This window comes from Daphnia carinata, chromosome 3 (assembly GCF_022539665.2).
Source record: "Daphnia carinata strain CSIRO-1 chromosome 3, CSIRO_AGI_Dcar_HiC_V3, whole genome shotgun sequence".
Lineage (NCBI taxonomy): Eukaryota > Metazoa > Arthropoda > Branchiopoda > Diplostraca > Daphniidae > Daphnia > Daphnia carinata.
This window is the reverse complement of record NC_081333.1, coordinates 8,422,519-8,441,525: the sequence shown is the minus strand read 5'-3', so window position 1 is coordinate 8,441,525 and position 19,007 is coordinate 8,422,519. Positions and strand designations below refer to the sequence as shown.

Below are 19,007 nucleotides of genomic sequence, written 5' to 3'. Positions count from 1 at the left end.
TGATTGAATGATTGATGACGTTTGGAATCTTTTGGCCGCAGGGCTAGGAGGTTTAATGTTCAATTCGGGACCGGTAGTCAACAACGTGCTGGCCTGTGTGACAGACAGGATAGTTTGCGCTACGTTTAGTGCCGATCCATCAGCGATGGTCGAGGACGATGAAGACGTCAAAGACGCCCAGTCAGTTTCGTCAACGTCACCTACGAGGTCGACAAAACAATCTAAAAAGACTATTACTCCTCCTCATGTGGTGGATCAGCCAGAAAGTCCATCGTCCACCGTCCCGGCCTCGTCTTTAGCCTTGGCCGCTGCGCCGCTATTGACGTCCAATTTCGTCTTTGACTCACGAGGCGTTAGCGTGCTGAGAAATTTTAGCGCACCAAACAGTCGACGTACATCTTCCGAACAGACGGACCTATCGACGTCGATGAACACTCAGCTCAGTTTGGTTGGTGATCATACAAACAGTGGCGCCCTTTTTCACGCGGATCAATCAAACAACCCCGTTAGTGTTCAAAGTCTGTGCCAATTACTCACCGAACAGGCTAATCCAGTGCATGCCAATCACAAGAAAGAACGGAGATATTCAGAAAGTCGCACGAGCCCTTGCGGCCAAGCCAACAGTCGGTGGCCTCTTTCACCCAAAGTTAAAAGCAAACTGACAGACGAAACTAGCTCACTTGATTGCTTAGAGGAAGTCAATGTGCCAGTGGTTCCTTCGCAACAATACGAATTGGACAGTTCAGTGAGAAGTGCCCAAATAACGCCGGTCAGCACACCAGGACGCTCCCTTTCATCGTCCAGATCACGTATCAATACCGACGATCGGGAGAGGTTCACCGAAGAAGTTACTGTCTAAAAGAAAAAACGATAGAAAACCTCTTTGCCCTTTTCATTTTCCATTTTCCTGCTCTCAATTATAGTCAAATGGAAACATTTACTACCCTATCTTCCAATAACATCAAATTGCTGCTTTCGGGTTTGTATACAAGTATTACATATTGACGTGCGCTGTTATTTATTGGATTTAATGCACATTGTCTTATTTTTTTGGAAGATACAAAGAAATATGTCATTAATACACATACACCACACGTCCTGCCCTCCTAAACGTGATGATAAAAATTCAAACCTGAAAACCTGTTCACATATTCATCTTCGTCTTGGTGTTCCCACCTGTTCTTGACCCAACATCACCTTTAATTAATTCTTTTTTTCTTCACAATCAATTTAATGCACTCAGATGAAGTGTTAAATTCATTTTTGTTCTCCTTTTTAAATTTTTTATTTCAGTTTTGCTCTGAAGTCTTTTACGCATGTTGTAGACTGGTTTATTCGTTGATAATCAATGAGCCCTGGTCATCAAGGAATAATCACGGCTTCAACACGGGGAATCTCATGAGCAATTTCATTTGATATTATTTTACAGTTTTTTGTGTTGCGTTTTTAAAATTTGGGTCAGTGAACCGCTGGCAATTTTGTTGTTGCAAAAAATCGTGTTCATCAATTGCTATACGAAAAGAGAAAAAAAAACACGACAAAGCAAATTCTTGCAATTTTTAAAAGCTTTTAATTTGTAGCTCTCAGACTATTATCTACACAAGCTGTTGGGGTGATTGCATTCAAATGTGTGTGTGTCTAAATCGGATCAATACAACTTGAATTATAAATATGATTTTGCTTTTCATGAGAGACTGTGTATTTTGTGAGCGCTGGTACAATGTGACAAGTTATTTGGCGGTATGACAGCATTACAATTCTTGATCGTGATCGTGCTCGCATGGAATGATACAAGTTGCATGTTGATGACATCCGGTCTGTTCGAGATTCACGATTTCTTGGTGTTTGTCCCGGCACCCAAGGCGCTTGGGCAATAGCCTAGGGATCAAAGTAAATAAATTTCATTTGGCAAACCAAACACGTCATCGGTATGGTCCCAAACAAATAGAAAGAAGAACACTAAAAAACGAGCTGAAAATTAAACTTTGTTGACGTCACCTTGACATTTGTTGGATCGTGTGTACCCAGCCTTTAAAATCCTTGCCGAAATCTTCGCCTTCTTCGAGCGTTTGAGGCAATTTTGCACCCAATGTCTCAGGTAGTTTTAGCGTCACGATGCCTCCAGCAACGGAGAAAGCGCCCATCATTACGATGGGAAGCACAAGCCACTGTGTACCCAGATAGTTAATGAAAGGAATGAGTGTGAGACCAATTCCGCCAAGAAAGCTGGCAAGTCCAATTCCGACCCCGCGTACTTCAGTCGGATATAGTTCACCGCCGAACTGGAAGATGATCATCGTGCCTCCAGCAATAGTGCACTTGGCAATCAGGTAAAGAATCAGAGTCAACACCTCCGCGTCTGTGTTACGCACAAGAAAAGTACATTGAAACCATGTCACGATAGTTAAGCCGGTGAATCCCGTTGTCTCCCTTGCGGGTCACGAAGCGTGAAACATGACACATACCTGTAGGAAGAAGTGCTGTCGAAATCGCAGCCACGCCACTGAGGATCATACAGGAACACAGCGTCATTCGACGACCTATGAGAAATGGGTCGTGTTATGTTTTCACGCTACAGATCGATACTTTGTCACGTCACTGTTACCCCAGCGATCCATAAGTAGGAGACAGAAAACGTATCCCTGTAAAATAACACGGAATGTGAAACTGTTATTGGATGTGGGATTTTCAAAGCAAAAAGCTTGACAACGGATGAAACACTGTAATCATTATACGTATGTGTGTACCGGGATTTCCACAACGGATGAGAGGAAAAAACTTAGGTAAGGATCGGAGCCCATCGATGGGCCGTAGTAGCTCAATCCCACGTAGGTTGTTTCGTTCACGACCCTGTTTTTCAAAGGTATTGGTTTACCATAGTAACTGATACCTTTGACAGTGTTGGTTTGGATTCATGTAAACAAGGATTAGCTAACCAACTCAGTGAAATGATCAGTGTTTTCATCCGCATGTTGGGTGTCTGGAGCAGGTCTCGCAAATTTGCTCTCCTTCCGTTGCGCAAGCAGTCAGCTTGCTCACGTTGGTGTTCCATTGTTTCCTGAACAAATAGGAGAAGCGACAGCATTATCGATTTCACGAGCGATTTCTTTTATTTAAGGGGAAACAATTCTGTAACAGCGAGAGTCTTCATTATTCATTGCACCGATTTTTAGCACTTATGCGGCCTTATTTCTTGCAACTAATACAGTGTCTTATTCTTTCTTGTCTGCATCGTGAAAAAATAGAAAGCAGTTTTTTTTTAATTCTGTTCTTCAAGGAAAAAACTGTTTGTGTATAATGGACACGTCAGCTGAGCTTTCAGTTAAATTTAACAGCCCATTACGTGGATACGACGGCGCAATGAATAGCGACCGTCTTATTCAGCCGAATGATCAATGACTTTATTTTTGAAGCAAATACTTAACGGGATCCCCATCAACCATTCACGAAGGGTCTGAATAGGGGATCCTCTATGAAATGGAAATTCATCAACGATGATACTCTTCTTCTTGGCTTTGTGCATTGCCCTCAGAGCTGCACCAAGTTTGTTAAAACGCTAACTTCAGTTGCAGTTTTCGTCGTTATCTAACCATTATCAGAGCATCATTTTAGTAAAAAAAAAAAAAGAAATATGCATCGTACCGTAAATTTTTGCACCATCTCTTCTGGGATGTGTCTGTGATTAACACTGGCAATTTTGTGCAACATTTCAACAACTTCCTTAACGCGCCCTCGTGACAATAACCAGCGCATCGATTCTGGTAGGAAACTGGAAAGTAGCCAAAAAGCCTCAAATTATTATCACATTATGAATATTATATGCTACCCCATTAGCCGGTAATAACGCAAAGAGCTTTGATTGCCCTTACAAACATACATAATGTAGAGGTAGTAGAGGACAAAAGGTACGGATGTTGATAGCGCAATTAGTTGCCATTGCGTAGTGGAATAAGCAAGTCCGCTGAATCCCATCAACCCAACCACGTAAAACATGTTCGCATAGAAACTGACCAACGTTCTCTTAGAAGGAGCCACAGCTTCAAGGCCTGCAATTAAAGAATAATGTTGAGTGCATTGGCTGTCATTTATGCCACGAAATGATTTTTGAAAATATAAGGTGCTTGTGTCGACTGACATATAACGAACGGGATGTGAAGTATAGCTGGAATTGTAAGACCAACAAAGAAACGGAAGATAATCCACCAGACAACGTTGGGAGCAAAAGCTGTGGCAATTCCAAACACAATCTGTACTGTCAAACAAAGAAAATAGTTTTTCTTCCGACCTATCCTGAAATATATGATATATAGTAAGATTAGAATTATAACACAGTTATTGGTAGCAAAGCCAACCTATCGTTGAGATAACCAAAGAGTAGGACACCCACCAACCCACCCACGTTGAGCGCAGAGAGGCCAAGAGTTGGGTAGAGTGATTTCGAACACACCAACTCAAACTGTCAAAGTAATTCAAAGTAAATAAGCCATACTACTCAACGCTCACCGGATTACAAGCATGAACTTACATCTATGACAACAGAAGAGGGGACGTCGACTTTGTCGTACTCCCAGCCGTCTGTGCAAGACGTAATAGCTGCGACATCCAGTGATTTGTTACCACTGTTTTCCAGTAGAATACCCGTATAGTTTAAGTCATACTTCGAGCACTGACTGTAGAGTGTACCCTACCGATAAACTGGGTCATAATAACCAAGAACATGGAACGGCAGTGGAGCCACGTTAACTTTCTCAATTACCAATTTAGGTATGCTGGCGGCCTTGCGATCTTCTGCGGTCCATTCTGCGGATATTAAAGTAGGAACTTTGCACCAGTGGTCAGGTATTCGGTCCATAAACACCTGGTTGAAAGCAGCGAAGCCGCACGGAATACACGCAGGAAGACAAACTAACCACAACAGCAGATGTTGGTACCTGTCCCAGTCGCCCGCATGATGCAACACGTCATCAAGATCCATTTTGAAATGTGCGAAAGTTTCTTTTTTTAAGTCAGTGTGTTAGAATTCTCGGTGTCTAGACGTGAAACGAAACAATCAACTGGGGATCCAAAAAAGAACAACTTGCTAGAAGCCCGGTTGGAACAGATGTGTTCACGTCACGGAATAAAATTTCACAATGAGGAAAAAAAAAATTCCATGTGCACGGTTGCACTCATGTAGGTGTGGTTATTCCCTCTGCAATGGAAGACGGACACTGAGCCAACAGAGCATCAACACACAAACCTAGTGAAGCAAACATGGCTAGTTTTTATGGTATCAGGAGTGGTTGATTCGCCCAGTTTATTGAAGAAAAGAAAAGCATAAACATACTTGAGCGTGACTGTGAATACACAGAAAAAAAATGCGTTGTGAAGCTAGTTGAATGCAGAGACCTTGCTTTCGGTATCGATCGACTGTCACGTAAAGTAGAGGACGAACAAGTGAGGGTCATTTCCTCCTTATCGGGTAACCAAGCTAATTGACTTTTCGATCGTTCATCGGAAACGTAGCGAACGATTTGATAGTACAGAACAAGATTCCGAGCCCTACTAGGAAATCGGGTTGTCAATGGTCAACTTCCCTCTTGTCCCTACTATTACTCTCGGTCTAAAAACGGGGATGATATGCTCAAAAGCCATCACTGCTCACGGCATTTGCTACGTTTGGTGTAAGCGTACGAACTTCTTCAAGGTTTAATGAAAAAGGCAAGAGGCTATCGAATCAAATATCAGTTCCTTGTACGCTTTGGGGAAGAAATGCAACAACTTCCCCTAGAAGGTAGGCGAAACGAAGGCCAAAAGCGCCATCAGACATTCATAAGATTTGAACCCATTAGTCAAAAACCGGTCGCGGGGAAAACCAGATTCTGCATACAGGGCTGTTACGTACTATTTCTGTATTACGAGAAAACCGAGAGCTACAAATGACGCTAAATAGGGCTGCGACGAGTTACGATATATCGTGGATTTAGAGCCAATTGTGTTGCATCGCTTCTTACGTTTTATTGCCTTCTTATGGGATATGAAAGAGAAGAATCTAACAAGAATTATTTATAGATTTAGTTGACGAAGTTGTGTTGCCTCAGTTTTCAACGTGAATAGTTCATAACTACTTTAATAATGAGCAACTAAACGGATTATTGAGCCTTTATCAACGGACAAATTCGAAGCCTTTCAATTACAACAGTGCCTCAAGTTTGTTTGGCGACTATTCATGAAGTGAAAAATAGCAAACCTCTAACACCCAACTGTGTACACCTTATTCCGTATTGATTTTTGATTTGCAACGTAATTCTTATTTGTTTTGGTTTTAGTCATCTTGTTGAATAATTTTTGTGGAATTTGGCGCGCTTACGTGAATACCCGACCCTAGTCAAGGATCTGCATGCTGCATTTTGAGGCTATGGAACTTCTCAATTTGCTAATACGTAACCGAACAGTGACGTCAAACGCACTGAAGTGGAACTGAAACTACATTTGCTTTCGTATACTTCGGAAACGAAAAAGTAACGTCTGCTACCTGACGTAATAAGAAAACAACTGTCGGTTACTGTTGGCAGCCTGGTTTCATTATATAGGTTTCAAGTTTTTGAATTTCATTTATTGCAGAGCATTTACTGAGCTCTGCCCTGCTACCTACATGACAATCAAATCATGCTCAGGGGTAAGCACCAACTAATGCATCATGCGAGTTGTCCAGTTGGTTTGCAGTGTCGTTAAATAGACTCACACACCACATTTGAATTTAAAACAAAAAACGGTTTTTTTTGTATACTGATATGGACAGGAGCCCATCCTCGTTCCATATCTGAGCTTGTTGCCACGCCCTTCTGTTTTTCGTTCTGAGCCAACTTTTTGGCAACGTCATATTTTATGCATTGAGGTAAATTATTTTTCAATTTTTTTCAAACTGGCAGCAAGTTACCATATTGACTATAGTTCGTCTGGATCTGTACGCCCACAGTTTGTGAATCCGCAGTCTGCAACATTAGTGACAACCGAGAAGCGATACCCGTAAAACAACAGCTGATCAACCGGTAAGCGGTATGGCAATGCCTATCTGACGTGTGTAATTTCTGTTTTTCTCTGGATATTTAGAATGTTATGGCGCTTTACACGCAGAAGGTCAAAACACGGGACTAGTTTAAATTTAGAATTCCGTATTCTTTTAAAGACTTGCTCCTACTCGACGGTATAGGTTTACTTTTCGGCTTTCTGTATTACGTCCTGCTGAATCTTTCATTCAGAAATGGGAATCCTGTTGTCACGCTTCCGGGTAGTATCAGAATTTCTAGTAAAATATTCACCTACAGCTAAAATTTCTTTTAAATTTTATTTTAGCACAAGCCTTCCACAAAAGAAATATTAGAAGACATAGACAAGGAGCTTAAATCAATTGATGAATTTCAACAAGACACAATTGAAAGGCAAAAACGTGTTGTGAGACAACTTCTAGTCATCTTTATCCTTGTTTATGTTGTAGCAATAGCATCCTTCTTTTTTATTACATCTGTTCAAAAGTACAAGCTTTATTATTTTACTGGGCTTGTGACATTTGCCCTTATGTAAGTTGGAATCAATTCAATCTAGAAACCTATTACCGAACTTATGCCCTTTTTGTGTTAACAGAACCTGGAGCTCTCATAGAGGTGTAAAATGGTACTTCAATCGTCGAATGGTGAGAAAATCAGAAAAGTCTGTAGAGTTGAGAAAAAAGAAGAAAAAAATTCTTGAGCATGTGATGGACACAGAGACTTACAAAATTGCGAAAGAGATTCTTGACAAATTTGGTGACAAACCACAGAATACTCCTTTCGAAGTCAAACCTGCTCAAACTCCTGCTATGAATGCTCGTCCTAGTGCACCTGGCACTGAATTACGACACAGGCATGTAGAACAACAGCAAGCTTTACCATTGAAAGCAAGTGGCACACTCCAACAAAATAAGTCTGCTATTGTGGGAAGTGCAAACAAAATGAATCAACAGTTAAATAAACCACAGATGCAGCAATCAATGTTGTCAACCCAAAGGTAAATTAAATACTCTATTGCCTTTGTGTGCTTAGTGTTGCAATTTGGCATTATTTGGTGGTTAACCTGGTTTACAAGGAGTATCCAATTCTATATTTATTAACAGACCTGTAGCTATGAACTACGGACATGCTCCATTGCGACCGTTGCCTCGACCAATTTTACCTAGAGAACGAGGAGTCCTTGACAGGATGATGGATCTTTTTGTGGGAGATGGTCCGCATCAGCGTTATGCCTTGATATGCCGTCATTGTAGTGGCCACAATGGCATGGCTTTACAGGAAGAGTTCGAGTTTGTCAGCTATTATTGTTGCTACTGTTATCAATTTAACCCTCCAAGAAAAACGCGACCTGTGGGCCCTCGCTTACCCGTCCCTCCCTCACCCGTCCCATTTATTACCACATCGGAAGCCTCACTTGAGGCAAAACTTTACGAAAGAAAAGAAAATCAAGAAAAACCATGCAAGGTAGAGCAAGAAAGAAGCGAAAAAGACGAAGATGTCTCAGAAAATTCTGGTAAGATGTGAATTAATAAATTCAACGTTATAACACTATCTTATCGAATTTTATGTTTATTGCAGATGGTAACACTAGTGAGGATACGTTATCAGATGAGGAATCAGAAGCCGCTGAATCAGACGCCGCTTCCGTAAACAAAATACAGCTTAGCGATGGAGCTAGTGAAGCCATGGATGTCGACATCCCTGAAGGAGATAAAGCAATCTTAGATGACGCAGGGCAAGATGCTAGTAGTTTGCGTTAGAATCTTACAATTATGTATAAAACAAGTTTCTCCAACATTAGCATGAACTATCCTTACTCAATTTTTTTTTTCTATTCGCGGTGCCTTATAAATGTGTTTTGATTTCAACAATGTAAAATACACTTCGATTTCAGTTCGAAAGAAAAAAAAACATTTGTTTATTTGCCTGACCATTGTGCACCAACGTTTATGACAAGCAAATACGAAAACAAAAAGTCGTTGATCCAATAAGGTATAATTTATTTATACGCCTCGATTGGGGAGCTTCTTTACTTTATAAATTCGCACAAGCCAGTGCTCAGTTGTGTAAGCCTCTTCAAGAACATCCAACTCAAAATCCTTATTACCGATTTCAGCGTTACGTACTCGATCATAACCAGGTGGTTTACCTGAAATAATAGTTCTTACGTAATGGCAACCAAATGCTTGCTGTATGTTCTTTTACTATACCTCCTTCGGTATAGACGGATCCGAATTTGTAGTAGCTCATCTTGTACATCAGACAGTTCAAAAGAGTAGAAGATCCTTCTTGGTCAACTCGGAACTCCCCAGAAGGTGTGTAATAATCATTTTCCTTAATGTGCTTGCCCCGATCAGTGCTACCCCCGATACGAACCATCCAAAGAAATTTGTTGATATCTAGTAAATCAATATGTAGTTACAGTACTGTTGGCCGATTAATTTAATCAAATGTAATATAAATACCATCCGACGAGTATCCAGTCAATCCACCAAAAATGACGAGTACGTAATCAACATCCAGCTCTCGCATGATCTCATAAGCCTTATCCTCTGTAGAAGCCATAGCCTGGCCGACACGGGATATGTGAGTGTTATTCCACGTGTTATTGTCCACGATAATGGTCCGGTTTGCCATCGCTGATATTTGATATCCATAATCCCACCATGACATTACACGTGAGTCCTAGTTTATAGCGTGAATAAATCATTAAAAGATGACGGTATTATGCCTTTAAAAAATCAGGCAAAGCGGAGTACCTCAGGAGTATTCATTCTCAACCAGTAATAAGCCTCGCGGAAATCGTCAAAAATAATACGAGAACCATCATGTCCACGGGCAGACAAAACGATACTCGGCGAACTGTAGGCCTCGGAAGTTACCCAAGTACAGTGGAAAGTATAGCTTACCTGAATAAAAAATATTTAAGTTTCGTATTTTAGTAATTAATATATAAATTATATTAATAGGTAACTGGAAATGCTTACGAGAAAAAGTGAAATCAGGACAGTGAAAGTCCAGGCTACTTCAGAACGAAAGGGAACGGCTGCTTCGCCTTTCTTTGGCTTTTTTTCAGAAGATTGGCTGCCCTGACGCGGAGCATCTAAATACTTGATTTGGCTGGCCAATGCTGTTGAAACGGCAATGCCAGATAGTATACACATAACCGGTGCTAGAACTAACATGAGCCGAACCATCACTCCCTTCAAGATAAAAAAAAACAATATGAAAACAATAATAATAGGTAAGATGAATCGAGTACGCAAAAGAAAATAGAGCAAACGTCAGAAGAAATTGGAATACTAACAGCGAAGTAAATTGAAGTCACGCCATAAAGGATGATGAAGATGTTGGCATCTGTAAGTTTTGCGAAACAGTAGTACAATCCAGCGGGGAACAGGAAAACGAGGAGTTGAAGATCAAAATAGAAAGAACTCCATGATGTAGGTTGATGTTCTGATACTGACGCAATAATAGGAATGTGATTCTTGGCATACGATGGATCAAGTAAGGAATAGAAGCGACCGGTCCAAGGCGCAATTTTTCCTGGCATTTCAATTCAACTAGTTATCATAAAACTCTCTTTTCCAGCTTCAATGTGTCCGTGACAAACAACTCAAACCTGTGATAGTAAGGATTCCCATTGCAGCAAGCGCTACACTTCCAGCAGCCATCAGAACAGATCGAAAAAGAACATTGAACTGCTCCGTAGTCAGACGACTGCGTACATAGTCAGTGAATGCATGCAACTGACATAAACCAAAAACGCCAAACGCCTACGCGAAATAAATCATGTGAATGTTTCTTTGGTTGTAGGACTCTTTGACAATTGCTCGTCTCACCAGCATATGCTCGGAGCTCTGAACAGGCTGGAAACCGACAAAGGCGATTTGCATGGAAAGTAATGTGCCAAGTGTGTAGACAGTGCTATAGGCCACATAGACGCGGTGTGAAAACCGGCCTGTAAGCACCAATGTGAGGACATGGAGAGGGATTAAATTTATCAAGAAGACATAACCACCCCACGACGAAACCTTCGGGATAAACGAAAATTAGTTAACAATATATAAATTAAAAATATAAGAAATAGATGGTTTCAATAGTTTTACCATGTAGAAATAGGCTAGTGCACATAATGCGCTCCATAACAGAGACCCTGTCTTGACTGATTTGATCCAAAAAAAATATGTAAGAAGCATGCAAAAAATTGCAATCCCCTCATTATCGTAGGAGCCGGCTACCGAACGTGAAATGTAACCAGGTACAATGGCGATCATAGATGCAGCAACTAATCCAGCACCAGTATCCTTGAGATAAAAATAAAATTTAGGGGGGAAAAAAATAAAAACTAAATATTAAAAAGGAAGAGTACCTTTAATTCTTTGGTTAGAAGGAATGTGACAATTGTTGTCAAGCTTGAAAATAGAGGTGCCAAAAAGACACAGACATTCCTCACATCAATAGAGATGTGCAAAAAGTTCATAGCATGATACAAAGCTGCTGATGTTATCATCAGACCAGGATATATGGTACCTAGAAATTTTGAAATACAATTGGAAGTGCTTAATAATTAAACAATACATTGATCTGAAAAAATGCTTACCTCCAATGATTCGACCGAGAGGATACCATGCCCTCTCATCAAACCAATTGTGAAACTTGTAGAAACCTTCTTCAGCAAGATATCTGGTGGTCCGGTAATTGAAATAGGGATCAAATTCATGGATCACACTTTCAAATCGAAGGACTGAAAACAATCTTGTTGAAAATGCTGTAATAAATAGATGAATATTGTGTCAATCTCTGATGTAGACTTACTTATAAAATCAACTTACAAAGAACTGCGGCAACTGTGAGGATAGCCAATTTGAGAAGAGTTTCCTGCTTCTCAATGCTCATGTGAAGAATTTGTGATTTCAACAGTGCAACTGTCATCTTGTATTGGCTCTCTCTCTCTCTGTCTAAATAATGGTTGATTTTGCTTTAGCACATTTACAAAGAAATATAGTAAAAGACAAAAATTAGTACCTTTTAAGAGAAACAGCAAATATTGTAATCACTTAGTACGGAAAAATGTTTAGAACATTCGGCATGGAACTTTTCTTAAGCCGGTGTCTTTTGACAGCAACCACTTTACCCACTCGCTAAAATACACGTCGATGTGCATCGGCGTTGCCAGATCTAGCATAGCTTGCTTCCCGACCATCTCTGGCTGCGGCTCTCTCTACCTCTGCTCCCCGTGTTAACATATTCACGTATTCAATCCAATCCACAAACAAAAAATTGAGACGAGAAATTTACTAATATTGCCGTCAAGCTTTTTCGTCTTGTGCTCGCGTAGGTAATTTCATAAGCCTTCGAATAAGTTAAACTTCGGATATCTGATGCCCTTGAACTTCCATAGTTTCCAACCTTTGCGAAATTTAAGCTTTAATTCACACTCCTCATTCAAGTATGAGGTAGAGTAGCAATTAGCCAACCCTACGTTTATTTAAAAAGTTTCTGTGATACCCTTTAGAATCAGGAACAGCATTTGGTGTTTTCAAATTTATGAATCCTGATGGAAAAAGTTGCCCGAGTCCAAATCGGAGTTGTTTTCACTGTTAAAAGCCTCGGCAATGCAGATCAACAAATAAAAAAAAAAACAAAAAAAACAAGAGGATGAAAAGGCAAATCTAGGCTATTGTTTATGAAAATAACACTTTATGTCATTCAACCATAAAACGCTTTGTGCGATACGGCTCTTGTTGTATTGATAAATATCTATACTTTTTCCTAATACTTAGGCTTCTCATATTCTGTACAACTATAGATTTTTAACGTTGACGATTAAATTATCAACCATAAGAACTTTCCTGGATAGCACTACGACCTTACCTCTTTTGCATCCCTTACGATCTATTATGTAAGTTCTAGCTTTATGTGCCCACTTTTATCTATATAGAAAAACAGTATTATCACTTTGGGTTCTATTTTGTTTCTCCTTTTACCTGCAACTTAATGAAATTCTAAGAACTTTCCCTGTACTTTTATTTGAAACGAGAAAGTGATTGAGATGTGAAATTCTTCCTACACCACACGACACAAGTATACGTCATCAATGTTCCTCTTACTTTACATCAGTCTACGTTATTTCAATTTTGTCCAATCCAGCATCCAGTTGACAAAAAAAGACAGAGCACATTGTTACTCGTGCCTACAGTGAAGCGTACCGCATCGCTCACATAAACCGCAGGCGTTAGATTTCAGTTGGGACATCAAACGATGTAGGCGAGGGCGACATATAAAGCTCTCTACTCACGAACGATTCTGCTCCATTCTCCTGGAAACCGTGCGGAAGGAACTTTTACGCAGACACATCGACTACTTGCTATCGTAGCTGCGCCACTTTTTTCAGCCAGTAAATTGAGTTCCATCAACTACGCCAAAAACGTAGTTCCATATTGTGTGTTTGTTTATCCGGATTGACTCATTCTAGCGACAATAAATTTCTTTTATTTTCAACTTTCTTCTAAATAACAGGTTGGTTTTTCTCTTTCTTACTATGAAATTTATTTTTAATCATTATGTACCTATAATGGCCCAACCGTGAATTAAAAAAATTCTGATAAAAGTTTGCGAGTTCAGGTTGAGACGTGCTAAAACAAAGCGTTCAGATTTTTTTTTGTAGCATGTCCAATATTTCCTTTTGTATACGGACTTGAGATTAATGATCAGTGTCTTTGGTAGAAGCACCCAAATCAATCACATCATCCGTCTATGTTGTTCACCTCAAAGATGGGTGTCTTTGGTTCAACACGGTTGACAATAGCTACCGTATATCCGTATAATAAATGTGTTTATAAAATGCTGTAGCAAAATGTTATGTTTAATCGGGCTAGGTGCGTAAATCTTCATTAAACTCGTCAAGACAAAAGGCAGTACTGGCTCTGGAGGACTGTATAACGAATAAACGCCAGTTGCATAATCTAACGATACGTTTTCAATCTAGGTTGGCAAATTTTAATGGCAAGAATCGAAATGAGATATAGCAGCCTCGAAACAAGAATATTTCTTACATGCACGGCGTCTGACATTATGACCCTCGATTCTTGTATCAATGATACGCTTAAAATAGAGATCTTGCCTCGTTTTACATGGTTTGGGGAGGGCGGTTATTGGATGTTCATAAAACGAGTTGCCACAACAGGCAGTAGGTCAATCTTAAGTACGGACAAATAGTACTTCGTCCTACCTCCTTTAGTTTTACCTGAAACCTACTAGGGCAAGTGCGATCATATTTCTCTCATGTTTCAAGGAATAACCGATTTCACAAAACATGTTACGAAAAACAAACGATGGGGAAAAAACACGAATAAGTGAAACAAATTTTCAAGTGGACTCTAGGGGGTAAGGGAATAGATTATTAAACGCATAAAACATTTGTTCGGTATTGTACAGGGTTTATCTTTAACCTTCGCATTCTTTGAATATGGAATAAATGTACGAAGGGTTTGGAGACTTTTGGTATAGAAAATAACATTTCAAGAATTTTGGCGCTCATGGCCTACCTTTAGCCATCACCAGATTGAAAATTTTAGCTTACGTTTTTCAAAATGAACGAGGGCAATTTTCCAAACGGACAATTTCTCGTTTTTGCGCACTTACAATTTTGATTCTGTGCCAGATGTTGACACAAGAAACGCCCTAGTCTCATACTAAGCACAAAGCTGAAAGTCATCATAAAAAAATCATGTCACACTATGTTTATATTGTTTATGGTAGAATGCGCAGATTTTTACGTGTCTTTACGATTGATTTAGCAGGATTGTCATTTTCAGTTTATTTTTATTTAAACAAAGAAATACTTCCTCGTCCATTGATAAACTTCTAGATCCAGCTGATAGCGTAAAGCAGTCATTCTTGTAGAATTATCCCCGTACAACTCGTTCTGCTTCAGTGGCTAAACAACTTAATTCATTCCCAATCGTTCAGTAGACCGTAAAAAGTACATCCCTTCTCATTGTTTTCCTGGCCCCACCGCCCGCTCTATCACAAGCTGTTCTTATTGGATCGATGGCTCTATCACGTTCATTCTGTCCCGAACATGGATGGACTTATTGTTCTTACCTTACAAATGGGTCTCGCCTGTTTTTCCTTTGAAGTGCTGAACATTGTGACAACTATAAGTATAATTTATCTTCGTGAAAAAAAAGTTACTAAAACATCCGTTGCTTTATGTCGAGTCTCTAGTCTTCCACTATTGAGTACGAAACTTAAATCCCCGGAGAAGGCGGGGGCTAAGTTTGACCGCACAAACAGAGCTCGTTCTCCGCCTTTTGTCAACTAAATTCTTGATTGGGTCCATGTAACAGTTAATACAACAGCAGAACCTATGGCTCATAAAGTACAGGCCAGTCAGTTATTTCCTAAAGAAGACTATCTAACTAGAGTGTAATAGATCTAGAATCTGAACAAGTACGGATACAAAATTAGCTCACCGATTTTGATTTCACAATATTTGTTTATCTATACAACTTTCAATTACACCAGCACATTCGGGTTAGCTTCATGAGGGAAAAGCCGTGAAGTCATAGCAGTGAACTCTGAAAATAGAATGCTGAAAATACCTTCGACAGTTGACATTCAACTTTCAATTTTGTGTTACCTGTTATCATTTTCCGTTTCTTGAAATAGGCTGAACCCATTCTTGGTACCCATCTAGAAATTTAGATTTCTAGAGATACAACTTTACTATACGCTGTTCGTACGAGAGAAGAACGCAAAGTTCTTCTTTCAAATAAAACAAAAGCAATAATTGTTACAGAATGGAATAACATGTTGGTAATTAGTTCCTTCCTTCCTGATGGTTCCTTAAGGTATTTCAAAAAGGTCACCCAAAACCGTTTTCCAACCTCATTAGTGAATTGCCTAAACACATGCAATAAGTAAATGGCCCTCCCACCACATTCGTTGACCCGCAATTATCCATGTTACCCTCTGACTTATCTGGTATTGTAAGAAGGCCACGCCAAACAATGAAACACCCAGTATAAATCTAACTACGATGTAGCGAGTTCTAAGGAAGATGGTCTTTCAGATAGATCAATGAAACAACGAAGTCTTTGTATGCAGTACTGCATGTATAATTGCTTTCTCGTGGGCGTTTTGACGCGAATAACGTTCCCTGGGAAACAAACCCCTACACCAACTTTCGACTCACTTTTACTGATGCTTACTTAACCAGCGTCAGTTATAGCGAATGGGTCTTTATGGTGTGGCGACAAATCAATCATGACAGCCTCACGTGCATGCAGACTTTATCCCAGTCGTGTGACTTGAATATTTAAATGGCCGTTTTTCAAATTCAAATCTATATGCAAAAATACTGAAAATGTATTTCTATTACACGCGCTGGCAGGTTTTTCCTCCCGCCCGTTTTGGTAATGTCACCTAAAGTTTCGATATTGACGTACATTTCGTGCGCGATGTTGATCGCCGCAATCGTGTTATCCGGGTCGGCGTCATCAGCTGTCGGGAAGCATGCCGGTGGCAAGCGGTTTGATTGCCGCGTCTTTTGCAGATTGACTGGCTATCACGGTATGATTGGTGGATGTCGTTGCAGCTTCACTCTCTTTACCGCCAAACGAGCCCATCCTGTCTGGTAAGTTTTCTTTTTTTATCCTCTTTTTGTTTTCCTCAAAAGAGCGGGAAAGTGCATTTTGCACGGTAGTTCCAGTACTCGCAAACAATTTTGTAAGTTGTAAAAGTTTTTTTTCAATCTAAAATTAGGTGCTGTAGCTCTTGTACATAGACCGGGAAAATGTATGAGATGCTACATGTATGATGACTTGCTTCACTCAAAAATTTACATTTTGGCTTTGTCGTTTGGTTGGGAAAGACGTTCTGCCTGTTGTAGGAAACAGCGCGATGACCTCATACCTGAAACAGAAAATCCCTTGGAAACCTTTGATCAAAAATAAGCTGGGCTTCATGTTGACGTAATCAACAAAAAACTTTTAGGTCTAAGTTCGTAAATCGGAATGTGTACCTTTCGTAATGCTGTAGTATGCAAATATTGACGAAATTCATGGTAGCCCTTGGGTAGGCGATTCTTTTCGAAGAGGCAGGGTAAGAAACCGCCAAGGCTATAGAAAACCGTGAGGATGGACAACAAATTTTTGCATTTTATTCTTCGTTAAACAATTGCGATGTCCAACGCCAAACGATTCGAAAACAGAGATTTTTAGGGTAATTCCCGGAGGTAGGCAGGGGAAGGAAAATGAAAAACGAAAGATTTGGACTTCATTTAAATAATTTTGGGTTAGAGTTTCAGCCTAAGCAAGTTAGATAAGGCGCAATTAATAAATACCACAAAAAGGGACCATAAGATAAGTAAGAAAATTATAGCTAATAAATGAGACGAGTATATATTTAAGTCCCTCCGACTCTTCAGCTTGATTTTTTATTTATCGAAAGATCCCCCGCCATACGACGCTTTGAGTGCACGGAATCGGATCCCATTACAGTCTAATCTTTGCCCCAAAATGCTTACCTCTATATATTTCAAGCTTGCAAGAAGACCCAGAATGGGCAGTTCCAATTTCAAATAAATGCATCAACAGGTGTAGCAGTGCCACTAGTTCGTAGTGACCAACACTGAAGAGTTGCTTCACGATACACGCTTTCATTTACCGAACATCAAATGGGCTTGAATGGCGGAAACTGTATTTTTAAAAATGTGCATTCAAGGTGATATTCCGTGTTATTTTGGTTTAATCTAGCGAAAAGTTTAGTCTATTGCCGTGGCGATTCACCTGTCAATAAGTACGCAACTCCGAGGTAGCTTCGACCGACTGGAAGTGCAATAGGGTAAATAAGTGGTGTAACTTGGAACTGCACTCACAAAAACGAATGCAAAAAATGTTTAGATAAACCTTTACTCTTCAACGCTTTGTTGCACTGTAGTGTAAACGGCGTTACGCAAAAGATGCGTGTTAACGGCCCTAAACTTGGGAGCGTCAAAGCCGAGGTTTTCCAAGAAGAATATGTTAAAACTCGATCCACCCACACATCCTTTGACAATAGGTCTTGGCAATTTGTTCATAAAGTGACATCATTCACAGAAAGAAACCGACAAACACCCGAAAATTCAACTTTGCTACACCAAAGACTTTCGTATCACGACAGACATGAATGAATTGTCTGATAGCCAAGAAATGTTGAAAAGCTGTTGCATTGTTGGTTAAATTTGAAAGACAATCGTCGAACAATCTTTTTTGTCTTTCTGATTTTGGAAATGTCAGGACTGAGGACCAGGACTTCTTAAGACAAGACGGATTCGGACTCGAAGACAGCAGCACAAACAAAATTCTTCCGACGACCATAACAAGTCATTTCCGGAAGAAGCCAGAACTGAATAAAGCTAAATAAAAAGCTGAAAATGAAGCCGATGAGTGGGCCGCGGCGCCGCCCTCTCACGGCATTCCTCATCCTCCTTTTCTGCGGATAATCCATACGTCAAACGATGAATAGCTTCAAAGAAAGTGTAACCCATATAAAGTGACGGATCACGACGTAGTTAGAAGGCAATCGATAACTACTTACCAGGAACAGATATGAACATTACAATTCTTTAGGGTTCATTCACGCTGTTTCTTTTCTTGTCCAGCCCTAAATGATATGATTGCATTCTAGTATTAATGTCTTTTACATTTGTTCTCCTCATCCTTCTCTCTTTGGGATTGAAGTAACAACCAAGAACTGCAGGAACAGCTAGCGAACAAATCAAGATTTGGCACCAAATTTTTCCACTGCATATCTTTTAACTGCTACACATCTATGCTATGTTAATTTGTCTATATCACGAATAAATCAAACCAATAAATTTTCGAGTTGCGCAACTGTTCTGTTAAAAACGATACGTTTTTCATTCTGTTCTATAGCTTGAGGATCCTCAGGAAACTATTCGTCCTGCGAATTATCTAAAATCATTTAAAG

At 39.9% G+C, this 19,007-nt stretch overlaps 4 protein-coding genes and 1 long non-coding RNA gene across 6 annotated transcripts in view; 3 read left to right on the top strand and 2 right to left on the bottom strand.

Annotated features, from left to right (window-relative positions):
• Window positions 1-1,675, top strand: part of LOC130685424 (probable G-protein coupled receptor 158) — a 36,735-nt gene extending 35,060 nt beyond the window's left edge. Inside the window, exon 14 of the mRNA XM_057508723.2 lies at window positions 42-1,675. Coding sequence (XP_057364706.1) covers window positions 42-859 — 818 coding nt within the window. The 3' untranslated portion in view covers window positions 860-1,675. The remainder of the gene's footprint in view (window positions 1-41) is intronic.
• LOC130685417 (carcinine transporter-like) lies at window positions 1,556-5,006 on the bottom strand. The gene is made up of 12 exons (XM_057508715.2): window positions 4,757-5,006; window positions 4,526-4,684; window positions 4,353-4,456; window positions 4,136-4,290; window positions 3,878-4,046; window positions 3,643-3,769; window positions 2,937-3,058; window positions 2,748-2,850; window positions 2,606-2,642; window positions 2,466-2,540; window positions 1,999-2,359; window positions 1,556-1,878 (listed from the first exon to the last, which is right to left on the bottom strand). Exons 1-12 carry the CDS (start codon window positions 4,973-4,975, stop codon window positions 1,752-1,754), a joined length of 1,758 nt encoding a protein of 585 aa, XP_057364698.1. The 5' UTR covers window positions 4,976-5,006; the 3' UTR covers window positions 1,556-1,751.
• Window positions 5,007-6,941: 1,935 nt separating this feature from the next.
• On the top strand, window positions 6,942-8,925 carry LOC130685420 (endoplasmic reticulum junction formation protein lunapark-A-like). The gene is made up of 6 exons (XM_057508717.2): window positions 6,942-7,031; window positions 7,093-7,270; window positions 7,336-7,559; window positions 7,624-8,025; window positions 8,132-8,541; window positions 8,607-8,925. The coding sequence occupies exons 2-6, from the start codon at window positions 7,244-7,246 to the stop codon at window positions 8,786-8,788; spliced, it is 1,245 nt and encodes a 414-aa protein (XP_057364700.1). The 5' UTR covers window positions 6,942-7,031; window positions 7,093-7,243; the 3' UTR covers window positions 8,789-8,925.
• On the bottom strand, window positions 8,917-12,200 carry LOC130685425 (dolichyl-diphosphooligosaccharide--protein glycosyltransferase subunit STT3A-like). Of its 2 annotated transcripts, none has more exons than XM_057508724.1 (13): window positions 12,057-12,200; window positions 11,864-11,985; window positions 11,632-11,799; window positions 11,401-11,561; window positions 11,138-11,335; window positions 10,871-11,062; window positions 10,651-10,804; window positions 10,336-10,574; window positions 10,016-10,231; window positions 9,788-9,937; window positions 9,494-9,713; window positions 9,239-9,427; window positions 8,917-9,177 (listed from the first exon to the last, which is right to left on the bottom strand). In XM_057508724.1, the coding sequence occupies exons 2-13, from the start codon at window positions 11,961-11,963 to the stop codon at window positions 9,032-9,034; spliced, it is 2,133 nt and encodes a 710-aa protein (XP_057364707.1). In that variant the 5' UTR covers window positions 11,964-11,985; window positions 12,057-12,200; the 3' UTR covers window positions 8,917-9,031. The 2 variants fall into 2 exon arrangements, with proteins under 2 accessions (XP_057364707.1, XP_059350622.1); XM_059494639.1 differs by having other exon boundaries at window positions 11,864-11,989; window positions 12,057-12,192.
• Window positions 12,201-16,432: 4,232 nt separating this feature from the next.
• LOC130685426 (uncharacterized) lies at window positions 16,433-18,912 on the top strand. Its single transcript, XR_008999601.2, has 2 exons — window positions 16,433-16,671; window positions 18,314-18,912. It is a non-coding gene; the product is annotated as an uncharacterized LOC130685426 (long non-coding RNA).
• Window positions 18,913-19,007: the final 95 nt, after the last annotated feature.